General features: G+C 40.7%; 1 protein-coding gene across 1 annotated transcript in view; it reads left to right on the forward strand.

The window, feature by feature from the left end:
* The window catches only part of thsd7aa (thrombospondin, type I, domain containing 7Aa), a 160,070-nt gene that overhangs the window by 88,811 nt on the left and 51,372 nt on the right, over positions 1–19,887 (forward strand). Inside the window, exons 7-12 of the mRNA XM_029514874.1 lie at positions 4,001–4,195; positions 8,689–8,929; positions 13,686–13,801; positions 14,788–14,920; positions 15,937–16,040; positions 17,548–17,742. Coding sequence (XP_029370734.1) covers positions 4,001–4,195; positions 8,689–8,929; positions 13,686–13,801; positions 14,788–14,920; positions 15,937–16,040; positions 17,548–17,742 — 984 coding nt within the window. The remainder of the gene's footprint in view (positions 1–4,000; positions 4,196–8,688; positions 8,930–13,685; positions 13,802–14,787; positions 14,921–15,936; positions 16,041–17,547; positions 17,743–19,887) is intronic.

The raw sequence follows: 19,887 nt of genomic DNA on the forward strand, positions 1-19,887 counted from the left end.
TAGTTTGTAAGGTGGTTCCAAACCCAACCAAGGGGAGAAAATGGAATCCAAGAATGGCAGTGCAGGAAGCAAAAGCAGCTCTTAGGCATACAAAGATTGTGGGTAATGTACAGATAGGCTGGGGAAGTTTGGGGCTTGGCCCAGGCAAACCGGTGTGCAGTAGAGCAGGTCCCAAAGAGAAGAGGAGGCTAGTTCAGGTGCAGGTTCGTAGACAGGAGGAACTATTAAGGGGTGCGAGGGCAGTGGCTTAGGCTAAGCAGGGAAAGTGGTTGAACTGGGAAGGTGTAGAGAAGAAAAAGCTTAGTTGGAAAGAGCTGTGGAGTATGGAGGAAAGTAGTATTAGATTTTTGATAGGGGTAACATATGAAACATATGAAAACTCTGGGTAAATGGAGATCCACTATGGTCGTTGTGTTCAGGTACTGCAACTCTAAAGCACACCTTGTCAGGTTGTAAGGTTAGTCTGTCCCACGAGGACGGTATACGTGGTGACATAGCCAGGTTTTAAACAGCTTAGCTGCAGGCATTGAAGATATACGGAGGCAGGCTAACTTACAAAGGTCTAAGGCAAAGAGAGTGGCCATTCATTTTGTTCAAAAAGAAAGGAAAGTTAATAACATAACAAGGAGGCAAGGCACAGCTTAGAGGATGCCAATGACTGGGAGATGCAGGTAGATTTAGGAGGAAAGCTTGTTGTTCCCCAGGAAATAGCCTGTACAAAGCTAAGGCCTGATATAATTTTATTTTATTTTTATTATCTCTAGAAGTAGAATGAGAGTATATTTCATAGAGCTGACTGTGCCTTGGGAGGATTCAGTTGAAGAAGCATATGAAAGGAAAAAGCTCAGGTATGCAGATCTAGGTAAGGATGCTGAGCAGCGAGGATGGAAGGTTAGCATTTGTCCAGTGGAAGTAGGATGTAGAGGGTTTGTAGCCAGATCTGTTGTTGCTTTGTTGAGTGAGTTAGGAGGAAGGGGACAGAGTGTGAGGAAAATAGTCAAAGAAATGTCGGATGAGGCAGTAAGATCCAGTCAGTGGATTTGGATTAGAAGAAGTAATAGTAGCTGGGGCCCAGCAGGGGGAGCTCTTAAGATAGACAGATTCTAGGGAGAAGCAGAGGAAGAAATCCAGGAAGGGGAAGTGTATTCCCCCCCAGATTGTTTTCAAGTGGGACCTCGGGGGGCCAAATTACCGGTACAATTTTGGCCTGGCAAGACCAAACACTAAACAAATAGACATGCTATTTGATATCATTAGGAAGGCCTGCTACATTAAAAATGAAATGCAATACAATAGCCTCACAATGAAGCCTACAATTATATGGCAGCCAAAAGCAATTTACCCTCTATAACTGTGTAACATCAACCTCTGCATGCCAGTAACTTATATTTAAAATATTTTAAAAACAGCAAAATGCACTAGGTCACATAAATACCACAAGTAAACTGTAAATTACTTTGATCAGATTTATTGACAACTTGCACATAAAATCATCTCGATGTACAGGCCTAATTAGGCCAATGCTAAGTAGGCCTAAAGAAGTCAAAAGATGTACCAAGGTTAAGTACTCCAACAAGCCAAGTGACTAAATATTCAGTAGAAATGAATAAAAAAGACCTAACATTACAACAAACAACTGATAGCACATTAACTTTGTCAATCAACTCCTACAAACATTTCCACATACCTATCTCCTTTATTCCCTCCCCATCATTACTTCCCTGCACTATGAAACATGAGGAGATAAGCCACCTACATTTTACATGTGGAAGCCAGAAGCCTTTTAGTGTTGACACCTGGGCGGGCTTTAAAGTGGATTGGAGGAGGATGTATGTTTTCTGGGACGTGTACTGTGTGCTCTCACACAATCATTTTCACAGCTGTGCTGCCAAACGCTTTGGAAAACCAGATCGATAATTTTAAATTAATTTTATGTTTTCGAAAATAGAACTGTGTTAACAGGCTTTGAATCCTGAACATTTTTCCATACAAAAGTCTTGATTTTCCATACTTTTCCATACTTGCGTAGGAACCCTGAAGACTTTGAGAAGATATACAATTAAAACGAACCTTCATATGTCTCTCGGCATTTCGAGAAAGCGGCTTGCTGTTTTTGGAGGGATGAGGCTAGCTTGTTTAGCTTCTGTGTCCTACGTTGCCCTGTGTACTGTACTTCTCCTGATGGGTCTCGTAATGTCGTCTGATGTTGTAGTCCTTTGGCACAGCCACTTGTTGCGAACAAATTAAACATACTGGTTTACCCCCCACTTCCCAAATGAAATACTTTTCTTTCCATCTCTCCTGAAAGATGCGACATTCAGCGTCAACCTTCCGCTTTTTAGATAACATCCTGACTGATATCGAGCGGGAGAGACTCGTCCCTTAGTACCTTGGTCAACGCTCGCGCTGCAACAGAGACGGGCACGAGCGAGAGACAAACGGTTGGATTACATGGAAATGAATTAAAAATGAATATTATACTTAAAACCATTAAGAATCAGAAAAGAAAAGTAGATTTAAATGTGTTGATATTGTATCATATTATTATTTATATATAAAAAAAAACTTCTCAACCACTGTTGTAACCATGCCGGATGTGATGTCCATTCGGGCCGGTTCCGGCCCGCGGGCCGTCACCATGGCATCACTGGTTTATATCTTTGTGTATGAAAATTTACAAAACTTGTTACTTCCTTGTTAATGTGTACACCCGCGAGTGAGTGTGGGTTAGTCTATTTGTAAGTGTCATAATGGCTAGCGCTGTTGCCCCACAGTAAAAAAAGTTGCAGGTTCGATTTCTGTAAATGTTCTCCCCGCACCTGGGTTTCCTCTGTGTACTCCGATTTTCTTCCACTATTGACAGACATGAATTTTTGAGGTTAATTGGTGACTCTAAATTTTTCGTAGGTCTGAGTGTGAGTGGTTGTTAGTCTCTGTCTCTGTGTGTGTTTGCCCTGCGATGGACTGGTGACGTGTCCAGGGTGTTCCCTGCCCTTGCCAACTGTGAGCTGGGATTGGCTCCAGCATCCCCGCGACCTGGAATTGTATAAGTTAAAGATGAACGAATGAATAATAATCACCTGCAAATGGACTACAAACCACATTATTCATACAGACATTGTGATCCCTGTTGGACCTTTAAAAATGACCAATAATAAAATTAAATTCCATTGAGTCAAAATTTTTGATCTACCTCTATCAAGGTCAGATTTCGTCGCACGTTTCTGGCCATTTGTTTACTTGACATTTCCATTACAGTAATATGATTATTGTATGTACTGTTAATTGTCTTCCTTTTTGGCGGGCTGCCATTTTTGGTTGAAGAACTAGTGCGTTTATGAACACTATCACTCTCATACAGAATGGTTTCCACCCGCATCTATTCTATTGAATTCTTCTAATGCTTGTCACAGTCGCCTCTCACCAACAACACCCAACTCACAAAGCCATGAAACATCCTCCAGTTTCTCCTGAATAGCTTTTTAGTGATTTTTTGTTGTCCGTTAGATGAAAATGAGTTTATGTCCACCCTGGGGTCAAAGATATGTAATTTCACTCAGCAGATGCCGCCTTTTTTCCTTTACACTAAGATTTTCACAGATACGGACTGTTCCCAAAACAATGGGCTGGCTGGAGTCAAGGACAGTAAAGATAGCCACCAGATATTGATTCGTATGCCACAAATTAGCCTTTAATTCCCTTCCCTAAAAATAACAAATTCTTGAAGACCTCTAATACAAATACTTCTGAATTATCACATAACTGTTTAACTCAAGTCATTAAGGTATTTAGGGAGGCTTACTCAGAATGGTGCCTTTTGACATCCTTTTGATTCCAGTGAATTGTTCTTACTTCTAATATTGATGTAAAATGTAATGAAATAAAGCAGCTTAGGCCACGTTGTTTTCTATTTAATTTTCACATTACATACACACACACAAGCAGTGTTAACAGGTAAACACTTATTATTAATATTCTCTTCTTTTGTTGCATCATCCAGGTAAATATGTGGAGAGGCAGCTCTGCCGTGATGCCATCCTACCCATGCCTGTCATCTGTAAGGTGCCTTGTCCAAAGGACTGTGTCCTGAGCCCTTGGACTCCCTGGTCGCTTTGCTCTCATACCTGCTCGGGAAAAAACACTGAGGGCAAGCAGACCCGAGCTCGCTCTATCCTGGCCTATAACGCAGGAGAAGGTAGGAACTCCAAATGGAAAATAGCTGTAGTTGAATTGAGACTGGTAAAAGGTATGTCAATGTGGGACTAATATTAACCTTTACATAATAATCCGTGTTATGTGATAGGACCTGAGATATTACCACTAATCCTGACAAACATATTCACAAAGATCTGTAGCCTTCTTCACAAACTTATCATATATGTGGTAAGTAATATATACCATCCCATATAATGTGCCGCTTGTGCTTCATATCCTACACTCTGACTCTATAGTTCTACTAAGTATTATTTAAATTAAATGTCAAAGTGAAATTAATTATTCTGTGTGTTGCTTCACAGCGACTGCAAAGGTTGTGGCGTGGGTTACTGTGATGCAGGGTAAGACTAGGAAGAAAGTAACCCAAAGAATTATCCCAAGAATTAAATGTTTTTACTGTACTATACTGTACTGTTAAACTCTATATGACAATATATTCCCACATTTAAAAATTCACACAATTTTTGCATTTACTTTCTTCAAGGTCCCTCCTTGCTTTCGTTGGTGCGTCCAATCTTCGGTACATTTATATTTTATGTTGTTAGAGAACAGCAACTGTGTTTTTGGTGATGTAGTATTTAGTCTCCATGTTTAACATGTGGGAAATGAATATATCCACCTTCATGTCATCTCTTCCACCAGTTTACTGGCTCTGCAAAATCCCAGTGATTTCAGAATGGCTGACTCATAGTAGTATCGGCTGTTGCATTTTAGAATTAAACATTTCAAACCCCAATGTCAGTGGTGTATATCTCAATGGTGCCTCTGGCCTAAAGCTTAGGCCTTTAGTGACCCGTTCTTACCAAACCTTACCAAAATGGCAGAGTGCATGGTTACCATCTAACTTGGCAGCAAGCTAGCTACACCCTAGCTATTGTTTTAATAGCTCTTGATTTCTGGCCTCTGGATCACATTGGCCATGCTTTGTTGGCATATGCCGAAAAAAAATGGTACCCATGCAGCAGTAGCAAGACAAGGATTACATGTAGATGGATATTCCTATTCAATGATTCTCATGCTGGGCTTAAGGGCTATAACCATGATATGACACAGTGCAGGCTACGTGCTGTGTACTAGGCTGACCAAACATCCTTTTTTCCCTGGACATGTCCACTTTTTATGTTTTTATGGGGGTTTTTATTAATTGATGATGTCTGGTTTTCCTTCTGTGTGTGTAGATGTGTGTGTGCCCCCCCCTCCCCCGGGTTGTCATTGTTTGGGTTAGCATATGTGACATCATCCCAGAGAGGCTGCCCTGTGGGCAGATCTCCAAAACTCACAACAAGAAAGCAGCAGACACCGGCGGTGCATCTGGTACATATGTGTTTGTGTCTAATAATGGACACACATTTTTATGAGAAACATTAAAAAGGCAGTGTGAGATGAGAGTAGTTCAGCAAAGTTGACTGAGTTCTTTGTGAAACATAGATTTTTCCAACACAGAAATGACATAATTTCTATCAATATTTTATTCCAAAGATTATATATATATTTATTTATTTTGCAAAATTTAGGCATGATAAAGAATGTTCAGTAACCTCTGAGAAGCCAGCTTTGAGAGATATTTCATAATATAACAAAATATTCTGTCCATACATATAAACTTTAAATATATTAAAATGATAAGGAAACTGTGAATATCATTAAGGTAAGCGATCTCGTGGCTGGGCCAAGTGTCTTCTTTCTTGGAAATCAAAATAGCGTCACCCTCCTGCACATTTAAACCATCTTTGCATTCAGAAAGCTGAAATATTTTGTGAATGACAAGCATCAAGAACATTGAGCCTGACAGGTCAATGTGTGTACTGAATGAAGTTTCAACTCACCTTGTCCTGGCCATCAGCCAAAGCAAGCTCTGAGACAGAGTTCAGTATTCTGGCTGGTACTTTTTTTCCGTAGCATTTTACTGTCTTCGGTGTAAAGGTCAGCGACAAAAATAAAAATGCCAGATTAGAGAAACATAGCAGATTTCTGAAGGCCAAAAATCTCACTGGGGTCTCAAAATATCAATAATATCAATTTAATATAATATCAATATAATATATATATATATAGAGAGAGATAGAATATAATATCAATTTATCATTATGCAAGCTATAATACATCATTCATTCCTCTTCTACCACTTATCCCCAAGGGCTGCACGAGCCAACCTCAGCTCACATTAGGTGAGATCAGGGTACACCATGGACAGGTCGCCAGTCTATTGCAGGCCCAACACATACAGTAGAGACACAGAGACAAACCACAATTCACACTCATGCCTACAGGCAATCTAGAGTCACCAATTAACCCAAACATGTGGAGATGTTCAGCTACTTAAGTGACTTCACCCAGGGACATTGATGATTCTCCGTCATACTCTTTTCTACCACTTATCTGTAATGGTGATGAGGGGTGTTGGAGCCAATCCTATCCAACATTCTGGGTGAGGGTGGGGCATATCCTGGACGGAGGCTGGCAGTCCAATGCAGGGCCAACACATAAAGTTAGACAGTGATCTGCATAAACAATAATTACCAGACCTGTTTGTAACGGGCTTGTTTAAGAACCCAAATGCAGCACAAATAGCACCTAGGGGTGTAACCAGGGCAGGGGAGCAGAACAGAAAATTAGATGCTGCCTTGAACTAAGTGCAGGATAGAAGAAGGTAAGGCATCCTCAGAAGCAGCTCATCAAGCAGTTCCAAGATGACAGGTCCAGACACCCAGAGGCTGAAGACGTGGTCAGGGACAGGCAAGGTCAGCGACAGCAAGTCACTCTTGGAGTGCTGGAGAGTACTGAGTGAAAGGCGAAGACAATTCTGGCAAAGGACTGAGTGTGGAGCTGTTGAATATATAATGGGCTGAAAGCAGTAGATGAAGAGCACCTGTGTTCCTAGCTGACTAGACTTGGCTTAATGGGGGGTATGGCTTGGCAGGCAGAGTGAGTGGAAAAGTACTGAATCGGTGCTGGGTGGCAGAACTGTGACAGTTTTTGATTGGATAGCTGTTGCAAGTAGTTCAATGAAGATAGTGAATAATGATGGAGGGGGTTCCTCTCCCAGTACACAGTGACATAATCACAGTGACAAACAGTGTAAGTGAGGCCATTGGCGATGTGTGAAATTTTATTTATTATATTCATAGTTATTTTAAGTAGGGGCCAGAATATTTCAGAACTGTCTGACTTAAGCACTGAGGTCCTCTATTCCTGGTTATTGCTTGAGTTTGAGTGCATTATAGATTCATCTGATCTTTTGGTAGGTCTGTATCAAGTAGCAATGTCTCATTGTTTACTTGGTTTGTCTCAATGTCTTGATGAGTATAGGTTGGAAGAGACACTTTGGAAGGTCTCCTTTTAGCTCTGGTTTTTGTACACATATCCCTGCTAATCATGATTGTTGGGATATGTTTTGCTTGATTTAAATTTTTGTTCACAAAGAAACTGCATTTGGACTAATCAGAGTGTAATGTATTTTGGTTATGGAATACAGCACATTTGGGTCATGAAATGCATGAACTCTGGCCAGTGAAGAAATAAGGTGTCTTTCCATGTGTTATTGATCTCCAGACCTGATACACAATTCAAATCAAATTTATGTATATCATGCAAAATCATAAGAGAATAACATCAAGACACTTTCATATAGAGCAGGTCTCCACAAAACTCTTGATGGAGTTGTTAAAGAGATCCAAGAAATCCCTCCAAGAACAAGCAGTTGGCAACAATGGTAACAAAGTTTAATGATAATGTGGGTCACATGATGTGCACATAACACCTGGGTCCATATTCAGACTTTTAGCGCTGTCTAGATTCTTGAAAGCCACTTTATTTCTCTCAAGCCCTGTGGCTGGCAGGTCCCCAAAGACCCTCCAGTTTTTCTTTCATGTTGCTTCAACCTTTTTTGTTGATGAACAAGTCTTGGGAAAGTAAAAGCACAATGTCAATCTCTATCTACATTTAGTGCTAGCTTCTATTATTCTGTCAATAGCACTGTACTGGAAATGAATGAACAAATGAAATAAGTATAAACCAAGGCTCCTCAGACTATAGTGTAGTTGTACATTAAACCTAAAGAATACAGCAAAATTTAACAATGTGGCATTTTCAAATGTTGAGGGCAATTCAGAGACTAAAATGCATTGGTGTTTTTTATAGCCTTCCCTACTTTAGTGTAATTTTCAAATTTTCTATTCTTTTATTAAAGGAGCCCATGCTTGAGTTTCATCACCAGGCTTGAAGGATCAAATCTTGAGTTTCAGATTGCCGTCAGTTGATCATTTCAGCTTGACCTGCCATAAACCCTGGCAAATAAATGAAGGTTAAATGAGTTGATAATTTGTAATGAGTGTTTTACAAGGAAAGGGTGGCTAAACTTTTGTAAATGCCAAAACTTCCGATGAGTTTTTCAATGTCCTGTATGTTATAGTCAGATTTTTCTTTTTGTAAATCAGCTAAAGGATTGACGTTGTCCTGCCCGTTGTTTCTCAGGAGGAATTCTCTGCCCCAACATGAGTGCCTTGCAGCAGGTGAGAAACTGCAATGAACATCCCTGCACTGTATACCACTGGCAAACCAGTCCTTGGGGGCAGTGCATTGAGGACTCCTCCATTCCTGCCACCAACACATCCTTGAGCCGAATACACGGTGAAGATGCCTCCTGCTCAGTGGGGATGCAAACCCGGAAAGTCATCTGCATTCGGGTCAATGTGGGCCAGGTTCCTCCCAAAAAGTAAGACTCCCCATACTTCTCTATGTGGAGTTAATTGCAAAATAAGGTATCTTTACATTTTTTTTTCTGCACTGTGACAGGCTTACAATGCTAATGTCATTTTGAAGCCAGGTTATTGGCATGTTCAGTCTCTAATATCTGGTTAACTACCATAGACCTTATAGGTTAACAACTACATTCAAGTCATTTTTATTGTCCAAATGTATAAGTTTGGCTGACAGGCATTGTCATTGATAGATAAAATACAATAATAAACTAAATTACAAAAAAGCACAAGTAGACAGGTCAACTCCACTTCACTCTTGTCTCTGTCACTCTGTCATTTGACACCAATACCACCAGAGAAAGTTGCCAGAGACAAATAAAAACTTTGTCACATAACTAGCTGGTTATCTGGTTACACTTACTACAATCAACAGGAAAAATCACATAAAAACAGACTTGTGACACAGTATAATAAATAACGTTATTGATACAGCAACTTAGTTATGCTCACAGCAGCATGTTAGAGAAAGTGCAAATTCTAACAGTTTTTGTGAGAGAATCCGGCCTGTGAGTAACATTGTGAACAAAATTAGATAATACAGACATTCCAACTTACTAATAAATTACATTCTGAATGGCCATTCATTTCCTTGTAAGTTGTTTGTTCGTAACACAACATGTCTTCGTGGTAATGCAAGTACAAAGAACTGATGGGTGGCGAAGGCTACATTGCTGTATGGGTAGCAGTGAAGAGGCATGCAGAACAGAATTTGAGTTCATGATCGTAATTGCGACTCTTTCTGTTCGTATCTCTGAATGTTCATAAGTAGAGTAGTTACTGTATAGGTAGCAGTTGGGCAGCATCTTGGTTAGTGCTGTTGCCTCACAGCAAGAAGGTCAAGAAGATGATGGATGTTATTCTCAGGCCTGGGGCTGAGTGTGGATTTTGAATGCTCTCCCTGTGCTTGTGTGGGTTTCCAACCACAGTCCACAGACGTGCATGTTTATGATAATGGGTAACTCTAAATTGCCCATAGGCCTGAGTGTGAGTTTGAGCGTGAGTGATTGTTTGTCTTTGTCCACCTCTATGTTGGCCCTGTGATGGACTGGTGACCTGTCCACAGGGTGTACCCCGCACTTCCCCAGTGTGAGCTGGAATTGCCTCCAGCACCCCCTGAGACCTGGAAATGGAAAAGCGTTAGATGAATAAATGAAGTTAAACATTTGGAGAGCAAGGACCAGGTCATTCAGATCAGAGTGATTGTGTTGGGTAACTTAAACAAAGCAGATCACTCTATTGGGCTGTTATGGACAATGTTAGAAAAGAAAGCCAGACCGTTGATTTTCAGTATGCTCACAAAGTCACGGTATAGCACCTGGATCCTGGCTATGAAACCTGGGCTGAACCCAAAAGCACTGGGCGTCTGCCACAGGTACTGGTGTTTGACCCGGTCAAAAACCCTCTCCTGGTCTATGGAAATAAGACCAGTGTCCTAGTTCAATGGGCTGGAGAGCTCCAAAACATGCCGAATTAAAGTGACATTGTCACTTATGGTCCTGCGGGGCACACAGTAACTCTGGTCCACATGAACAACCTCGGCCATCACCTCTCTGAGCCTCAGGGCCAGAGCCTTGGCCAGGACCTTGTAGTCCCCACACAGTAAGGAGACCGGCCTCCAGTTCAGCCTCAGTTGATGACGGCTCTCCTGCAGCTCTGAGGTTACACTCCAGTTCTCAGGCTCTCCTGTACCACCTCCAGCATGTTTGGTCCCAGCACAGACCATAAGGCCTTTTAGAAGTCCACTGGGAAGACCATTGATTCCTGGAACTTTTCTGCTGGCAAGGGTCATGAGGGCTGCGTTCAGCTTCTCTAAAGTCAGCAGGGCCTAAAATCCTAAATCCTAAAACCTTCTCTAAAAGAGCTATCTGATAAAAGAGCTGTGTTAAAATGCCAGTAAGCGCTGGGGGTATTTACATTCTGGATATAAAAACAGCAAAGAACCAGAGAGTGATCAGACAGACAAACAGGAACAATGTGACAGCTTTTAAAAATGCTAAAATGCTAAAAGTGGTCCACCTGGCCAGAGAGACAGAGTTGTATTTACAGTGAGTCCACGTGAACTGTATGTCCCTTACTTTAAAACCTCTCCACACATCCTTCAGCTCGTGGGCTTCCATCAGGCGTCTGAGCTGAGCAGAGGAAGCAGGATGAGGCTCCAGGTGATTCCTGGCTAACCTGTAGTCTTCAGTGCAGTTAAAATCACCTCCCAGGAATAAATACTCATCAGTACAGGCAGTAAAAGTTGTACATAAAACATCTAAAAACTCCATCCTCTCTGTGCTTAAAACCGGAGCAAAAATACAGATAAGCCATTTTTACATTTTCATACAAAGCCATGATTTTTAAAATGTCTCTTGCCAAAACTTTTTCTACCTTCACGGAGCAAGAACTAAAAGTTCTGGAGAGCAGGACCCTCACCCCGGCACTGTTGGACCTTTTGTGGCTGAGGAAGACCACCCCCTCGGCTATTCCTTCTTCCAGTCCCCCTCATTCTCTGGGGTGCTGTGAGTCTCCTTCAATGACTCTGAGCCGAGTCTCCTTCAATTTAAACCACATCAAGTTTTTTAATCTCAAAGAGTTTAGAAGCAGCAGCTCTCATGGCCTCACTCCGAGCTCCATTAATGTTAAGAGCCTATGTGAATGTTCGCCATGATGGAAGTAATAAAAGATGTACCAAAAGAAGCACAGATGTCTAAAAAGGGTGGAGTTAAAAACAGTCGACATCCTCATCATCATTAGAGAGGGCATATCTCGCCTTGGTAACCATCTGTGTAAGTCTGTACACCTCCAGGTTGCTAAAAACTTGGTCCTTTCTCAGTCGGCTGACAGACTTTATAAAACCGTTGAGGTCAGGAAACTTCTCCAGCTTCACTGCCCTCTGATCTTTTATCTCCACTAAAAAATGAATAGACTGTACATTCTTCTTTTTGGGAAGCAGTCAGATCGCTGTCCTTCTTCCTCATTTGAGGGAGTCAGCAGGATTTTTCTGGTCTTGTCTGCAGTATGACTATTTGACTGACTTCATTTGGCTTCATTGATAGGTACAGCTGAGTGTCGTCTGCATAGCAGTGGAAGTTTAAACTGTTTCCTGATAATGTTGCCAAGAGCAAGCAGATAAAGCGTAAAGAGGATTGGTCCAAGTACCGAACCCTGCGGGACTCCATAATTGACTACAGGGCATGAGGAGGAGCTGTTGTTAACATGAACAAACTGATGTCTATCTGATAAGTAGGATTTGAACCACCTTATTGCAGTTCCTTTAATCCCAATTTCATGTTCAAGTCTCTGTAGTAAAATATTATGATCTATGGTGTCGAATGCAGCACTGAGATCTAGAAGGAGAAGTATGGAGGCTGATCCATTGTCTGAGGCCATTAGAATGGCATTGTAGACTTTAACCAGCGCTGTTTCTGTGCTATGATGGGCTCTAAATCCTGACTGAAACTCTTCAGACAAACTGTTCCCATCCAGATGCTCGTGTAGTTGTTTTGCTACAGCTTTCTCAATGATTTTAGAAATAAATGGAAGGTTCGATATGTGTCTATAGTTTGCCAAAACATCTGGATCAAGATTAGGCTTTTTAAGATGGGGTTTGATGACCGCGGTCTTAAGTGCCTGAGGTACATAATCCAGAAATAAAGTCAGATTAATCAAATCTAGAATGAACAGCTCAATTAAATAAAAGATCTCTTTAAAGAGGCTAGTTGGTACTGGGTCTAATAGACAGGTTGACGGTCTGGATGATGAAACTACAGAAGCTAGCTCTGAGAGATTCAGAGGTGAGAATGATTCCAGATGTAAAAGAGGCATTGCAGCTGATTCAGGAGTTGCTGTATTCAGTAGAAGATTTTTATCTAACGTAGGCAAGAGCTGATAAATTCTTTCTCTGATCGTGAGAATTTTATCTGTAAAAAAGTAACCTAGACATGCATGTTTTTGGACTGTGGGAGGAAACTGGACTAACCGGAGAAAACCCACGGCAGCATGAGAAGAACATGCAAACTCTAAACAGAAAGGCCACTGGCTCAGGAATTGAACCCCTCACCTTTTTGCTGTGAGGCACCAGTTCTAACCACTATGCTCTATGTTTTATAGTAAGTTGGAAAAAAAAAGTTTCACAAAGACTTTGTTGCAATCACAAGGGAAACACACAAGCAGAGTCCGGCAGTCAGTCAAGTCAGTTTATTCAGGCAGGCATCAAAAACAGGCAGTCAGTCAAATCAGGTAAAGGTACAGAATCGGTAGGCAGGGAATCAAGAGAAACATGGTCACAGTCATGAAGGCACACAAAGAGAAGAAGACCATAAACAAGTGCCATTATGGATGAGATGATATGGCACAGAAGGCAAAGAGAGAACAGCTAATTTACAATGGGGAGAGGGCACTTATTAACACAATGGTCATGCACATGTGGGCCTGGCTCAAGAATCACACAAGTGGGAAGCTTAACTGGACAAGAAAGGAAACTCTGGACCTCAAAATAAAACGGGAAGTGACAAGACAAACACCAGAACTAAACTAACATTTTTAATAAAAAAAAAATGGAGTTAAAAAAAGGAGTTACTGAAGAAATGGTTTTCATTATTTCAGTATTCAAGAGTTTTTATTTTTTGTAAAGTATCATATTGTAAAATTGCATTCTTAAGAACCATTTGCCAATAAAACTACTGAAGTCAGATGCACATCTTGTTGCTGTTGATGTACTTTTAGGTGTCCAGAGAGTTTGCGTCCGGACACGGTGAGGCCTTGCTTACTACCATGCAAGAGAGATTGTATTTTCACACCATACAGTGACTGGAGCCCTTGTCCATCAACATGTCAAGCAGGTAGGTTCACCAGTCATCACACTGATGCTAGATAGATAGATAGACTCGATACATAAAATACAGACAGTTCATTAAAAAGATAAATACTTAAAACAAATCTCAAAAAATAATAATGGGCAAATAATCGAAAAGTAACCTGCGTCCTCATTAAGCGTAATGATCAAATCAAATCAGATTTATTTGTATAGCGCCAAATCATAACAAAGTAACATCAAGGCTCTTTACATATAGAGCAGGTCTAGACCAAACTCTTTATAAATTTATTTAAAGAGACCCAACAGACCCCCCGATGAGCAAGCACTTGGCAACAGTGGCAAGGAAAAAGAGAGAGAGAGAGAGAGAGGCTCAGTCCTTCCCCCAGCGCAGTCTAGGCCTATAGCAGCATAGCTAAAGAGTAGATGGACTTTAACTTTTTAACTATAAGCTCTGTCATACAGGAAAGTTTTAAGCCTAAAATTACTAAAGAGTCCGCACCCCGGACCGATGCTGGAAGTTGGTTCCATAGAAGAGGAGCCTGATAACTGAAAAATTATGAAAAATACAAAATCTTTTGATTGGTTAATAAATGCTAAGCATTTTTTTTTTTGTTATTTAGGACTTCTGGGGAATATAGACGGTGATACAGCTGTGAAGAAAACAGGTTTCTTAAATTCTGGGCATGTAGAACAGTGACACATAGATAAGAAACCAGGAGACAAAACATCAAATCATCATCCTGTGTATATATAGCCCTTTTAATATACCACCTGTGCAGGTGTACTAACAGCACATAGCAGTCAATGGGAATGATATTAACAAGGCGTATTACATGTTCTACATTGAATCATTTAATGAACAATTCAAGGGGACACAAATGGCAGCTGTTTTTAAGGATACAACCAAATCAGTTGCTTTTTATCTCTGCTTAAATATTAATGTTCAGCATGCTGTTTTTGTTCCTGAAACTATGTGTTGGACCTAAGGTGTTTTGTTTTGCCTTCATTAAGGAGGTAACACAAAGAAGAAGCAGTATAGGAAACGTATTGTTATCCAGTTACCAGCCAATGGAGGGCAGGACTGTCCTGAAGTGCTGACCCAGGAGAGAGAATGTGACGCTCCATCTGTTTGTCAAGGATACCGGTAATTAATCCTTTTCATAAGATGCAACAACCTGTTGTGATGAATTACTGATCATTTAAATATCTCTAAGAAGGTCTTTAAAAAAAGAATAGCCAACGTTTCCACAAACAGGTATCAAAATGGCAACAAGCACAGAAGTTTAAGCCTCGATTCCTTTCTCAACCATACCCAGCTGACCAATCACTGTGTGAGGGAGGGGTTGGAAAAACTGAGGTTCTCATGCCAATCAGTTGCTTTACAAACAAATCTGATCATGCACACTTGCAAATGTCTTGTTTGATTCATCCAATTCTTTCCAGTAGGAGATGTTTTAAATATTGCAGGACTAACGGTGTATGTAATATTCAGAAAAACCATTAACAATGATAACATGAGCAGGTCCGTTGCTCATGTTATCACAATCTGTAATTAGGCATAATGGATCATTCTGTGTTGGGACGCTTCCAGTGAAAAGAAGTTAAGGTACTTGTGTTAAATGGAGGGCCAGTTAAGGATTACCAGGAGAGGAAGAACAGTCTAACCCCGCTCAGATGAATGACTGAGCGCAACATAATGGTGTGTGCTTAGAGTGAAATTTCTTTGATAGTAATGTGAGACATTGGTTTTTTACAATAGAATACATATACAGCACAGTTTCATATTTCCCGACTGAGAGCAATGAAATTGTGTCTACCAAAGCACACAAGGGTAAATGTACTGTCGCAGCCAAAAATGCACATTTACTGGGATAAATGTGCGCCAACTTCAATATCACAAAAGGACCCCAAAAATAAATGAAACTAAAACAATGTTGATGAAAGTTCTCCAAGCCTCTAGAGGTGCGATAAGTGGAACTGCGTGAGCTGTGACCCAAGAGACCAGCCCCATCAACATAAATTTACAGAAGGCACAAAGGCTTCAAGATTGTAAATCAACATTGCTGTCGAAAATAACTACATTTTTTGTGATTAAATATGACTCCAAGTTGTACCAATTTCAAATCACAAGCCTGATTTTTAGCTCCACTCCTCCTTCAGATGGAAAATTCACAAATGGCGACGATGCCAGTTAGTTCCATGGTCAATTCGTCAGGACACTCCAGGAGCTCAGGAGACTTGTGGGCCAGGCTTGCAGATTCGAGGTGAGTTCAGCCATGCACACAGATTGACATGCATTTTTTTGCCAGAGCCCACAAGTAGAGAGGCAGCATGGCATGTTAATTAATCTGTAAATACTATTTATAAGAATACTATAATAAGTGTTAATAGCGCCAGTGAACATTCATTTATATATTGTTCTGTTTACAGGTAACTATGCTCTATGCCCCCATTGATTTATGGATCTGCACACTGAAAAAACTCATCCAAGCCTATTTTAAATTGCCTTACTTTCATCTTAAAAACATAGAAATTACTGCAGGATGACTGTCTAAATAAGTACTCGTAAAATTAATTGACACATTCATTTCAAAAAGGTGAGACTGCTGAATTCATTTTTCAGGCCTAGGGGGCTGCAGTTCATACACACCTACTGGAGCTCTAACATAGACTGACATAACTGACCTTACACCATTTCCATATTCTCAAATCTCTGGTCATCAGGAGCCATTCTGGTTAGTATTTATATTAAAACAAAACAACTTTTACTTAACATGCTCACTACAGCTGGTGTAAACTTTTGTATTATCTTAGAGATCACCCACATAATGCTTCTTGTTTTACCCTACTAATTTTACTTAGTAGTCATTCATCTTCTATCACTGATCCGTTTCCGGGTCACCAGGGGTGCTGGAGCCAATTTCAGCTCACACAGGGCAAGGGCGGGGTACACCCTGGAGAGGTCGCCAGTCCATCGCAGGGCTTTCTCTCTTGCATTTATATCTTAATGTGAAATACTGTGAAATGCGTCTTTGTAAGAAATGTGGGATAATACCATGCCTCAATACCTGTAATAGCATACTCTGAGCTGGACAGAGAAATTCAATATGAATGTATGGAAGGCCAAGATCATTTTACAATCGTTAATTCTGCCATCCCCCGGAAGTTGTTTGCTTCTGTGGGTGTGCTGTTTATCTTGTGTATAACTGAGGGAGATTAAGGGATGGTTGAATTCTAATAGCTGATGCTGGTGTTTTTTTTTATATGTAGTTATCCTTGGTTTCTCTACTATGGGGCAGTTAAAAGGCAAATAAACCAGCATGAAAGTGAGGTGAAGCGATATTTCGCTTTACTTTTGATCTCAGCTTTGTGTCACATAAAGGAACTTGCATTCAGTGAATGTGCTGCCCCCGTAAAGTGGCAGCAGGGTATTGCAGTGATTGTGTTCATGTCGTATGATAAAAGCAGGAGCTTGTGGAGCAACTGTGCTTGTGACCAGTAAAAATCGCTGCACAACACTAGCACGTTTACGTACTTATGCCTTTTATAAAGGCATAAATAAGGCTCACTGCAAATATTTCTCTATAAAATAAAGCAAAGATACAGCTGAGCTCTAGCTGCCTCAGTTTTCGTGAATGAAGCGGAATCACAGCCAGCAATATCTGTTGGATGCAGAGTACTTTCATGTTTTATCACGAACACAGATGCTGACCATGGTCCAAAGAATGTGTTTTCCCTCATAACATTCCATCATTTCCCTTTTTCCTGCAGCCATTTCATGCCGGAAGCAGGATGGTGGGCAGGCAGACATTGAGTCTTGTTTTAAGTTTGCTGGTTCCATGCCACCTCTCATCCAACCATGCCAGCTGCCCTGCCAGGAGGACTGTCAACTCAGCAGCTGGTCCAAGTTTTCCCCCTGCACAGCTAATTGTGTGGGTGTCAGGACCCGCAAGAGGATGCTCATGGGTGAGTGACTTTCTGTAGCTTCCAGTTGCATTCTAGATTACATAACCATTTAGATTAAAAGCTGGGGTTCTCAAAATGCATTTCTTTGACAACAAAGATCCAAATTCAAAACAAAACATTGATTTTACTTCACTAAATGTGAAAATTGTAAGCCTGGCACATTTCATTAGCATTTTGATGGTGCAGATGGGGCTTGATAATCTATCCTTGCCAAAGTGGGCAATGACTAAAATCACTTTGAACCAAATTATTGTCAAACTTGAGCTTCCACCATGTTGCACAAAGCAACTGAAATTTACTCTTGTACTCTATTTAAATTTACTCTTGAGACTTAATATTGATTTTGTCCTTGATTTTTCTCTTAAAAGGTACCCTTTGTTAAGGAGAAATGTTGGGCATTGTACAGCAATTTGATTTTACAGCTGTTTCTATGGAGACCATTTGTTAGCTTTTCTCACTTGTTTCTCACCTGTTTACATCTGAAGAAGGGATCATGTTGAAATCATAGTTATGATTACAGTCAAATTGACTAATATTGATTGAGATTTTTTTCCCTGTGGACAAACTGAGACCCAAATTCAGGGAGCCCACAGCACACACACACATAGCTAGACACACAGATAGACACTAGCTGAAATATACAGACACACACAGGGTTAAACATGATGTTGTTCACTTTGTTCATACATTACTGTGGGAGAGAGGTGAGAAACACAGATACACACGCATAGCAAAACACAGACAGGATTGAAGTCTATGTCGTTTGCTTTGTTCATAGGCTTTGGGAAACATACACAGGCCAACACAGGCTAAACAAATAAAAATAAATCAATACATTGTACATGAGTTGACAAAGGGATACAACATTTAAAGCATATCATCTAAGGTAGCGAATTCATACAATTTCATGAAATCACAGCAAAATATGGTATTAACAAAAACTCATTTCTAGGATATCTTCAGCTCAAATCTATAATTCACAGTTCACCTTAGCCACTTGGAATTTCACCAAGAAACTACTGTTGAAAATTGACTCAGAACTGTCTGTAAAAGATTTAACAATCTCCCTTCCTACCTCCAAATGGAAGAAAGATCTGATGATCAACCCAGATTTGTAACTTTTGGATACAAATCTGTTCCAACATGTTCAGAATGACTCAAAATGGCAACCTACAAAAAAAAAAAAAAACAAGCTGGCGCCAAGTGTCACTAACCCTCTGTCCCTGCATCCAAGTTTCTAATGTTTGTTGCACTTATAGTGGTGTCTTCACTCTCGCTAAATGTCCAGGCAGTGTTGGTGAACGATCACCAGGCGCTTTTCAATATATTGAATTCATTGTCGCGGAGTTCTTGCGAGTATGGACATGCCTCAGTACCGGATGAACGTTGTGAGCCAGAAACAGAAATGTTTCTAGTACAAGTTGTTTTCCTGGCAGCACGGTAATGTAATTGTTAGTGCTGTTGCCCAACAACAAGTAGGTTGTGGGTTCCATTTCTGAGCCTGGGGCCTTTCTGTACAGAGTTTGCATGATCTCCCCATACCTCCGTGGAATTTCTCCAGGTGCTCCAGTTTCATCCCACAGTCCAAAGACATGCATATCTAGGTTGATTAATGATTCTAAATTGCCTGTAGGTCTGACTTTCAGTGGTTGTTTCTTGTCTCCTGTCTCTGTGTTGGTCATGCAGTGGACTAGTGACCTGTCCAGGGTGTACCCCACCCATTGTGAGTTGGGATTGGCTCCAGCACCCCATGCAACCCGGAAATGGATAAGCATTGGAACATGAATTAATTAATTAAAGTTGTTTTCCTTTGTATGGTTGCTGAGTTCTTCTGTGCAAAGCTTAATTGACTTTCTTTAGCAAAGATCAAGGCGAAAACTTTCAATATTTCGGTTTAAGGGGTCGTGATAGTTGTGGGTATTTGATCTGGTACTGTCAGTTACTTATCTTTGGCCAGTGTGTCATCTGCAATAGATTCAGATTATTGTGCTGCAAGTTAAGAGCATAAGAATTACCATAAATTCATTCATTCATCTGCATCCGTTTCTGGGTCGCGGGTCTGCTGGAGCCAATCCTTGCTCACATTGGGTGAGGTAAACCCTGGAAAGGTTGCCAGTCCATCACAGGGCCAACACACAAAGACAA

The sequence above is a fragment of the Echeneis naucrates genome, chromosome 11, assembly GCF_900963305.1.
Source record: "Echeneis naucrates chromosome 11, fEcheNa1.1, whole genome shotgun sequence".
Classification (NCBI taxonomy): Eukaryota; Metazoa; Chordata; class Actinopteri; order Carangiformes; family Echeneidae; genus Echeneis; species Echeneis naucrates.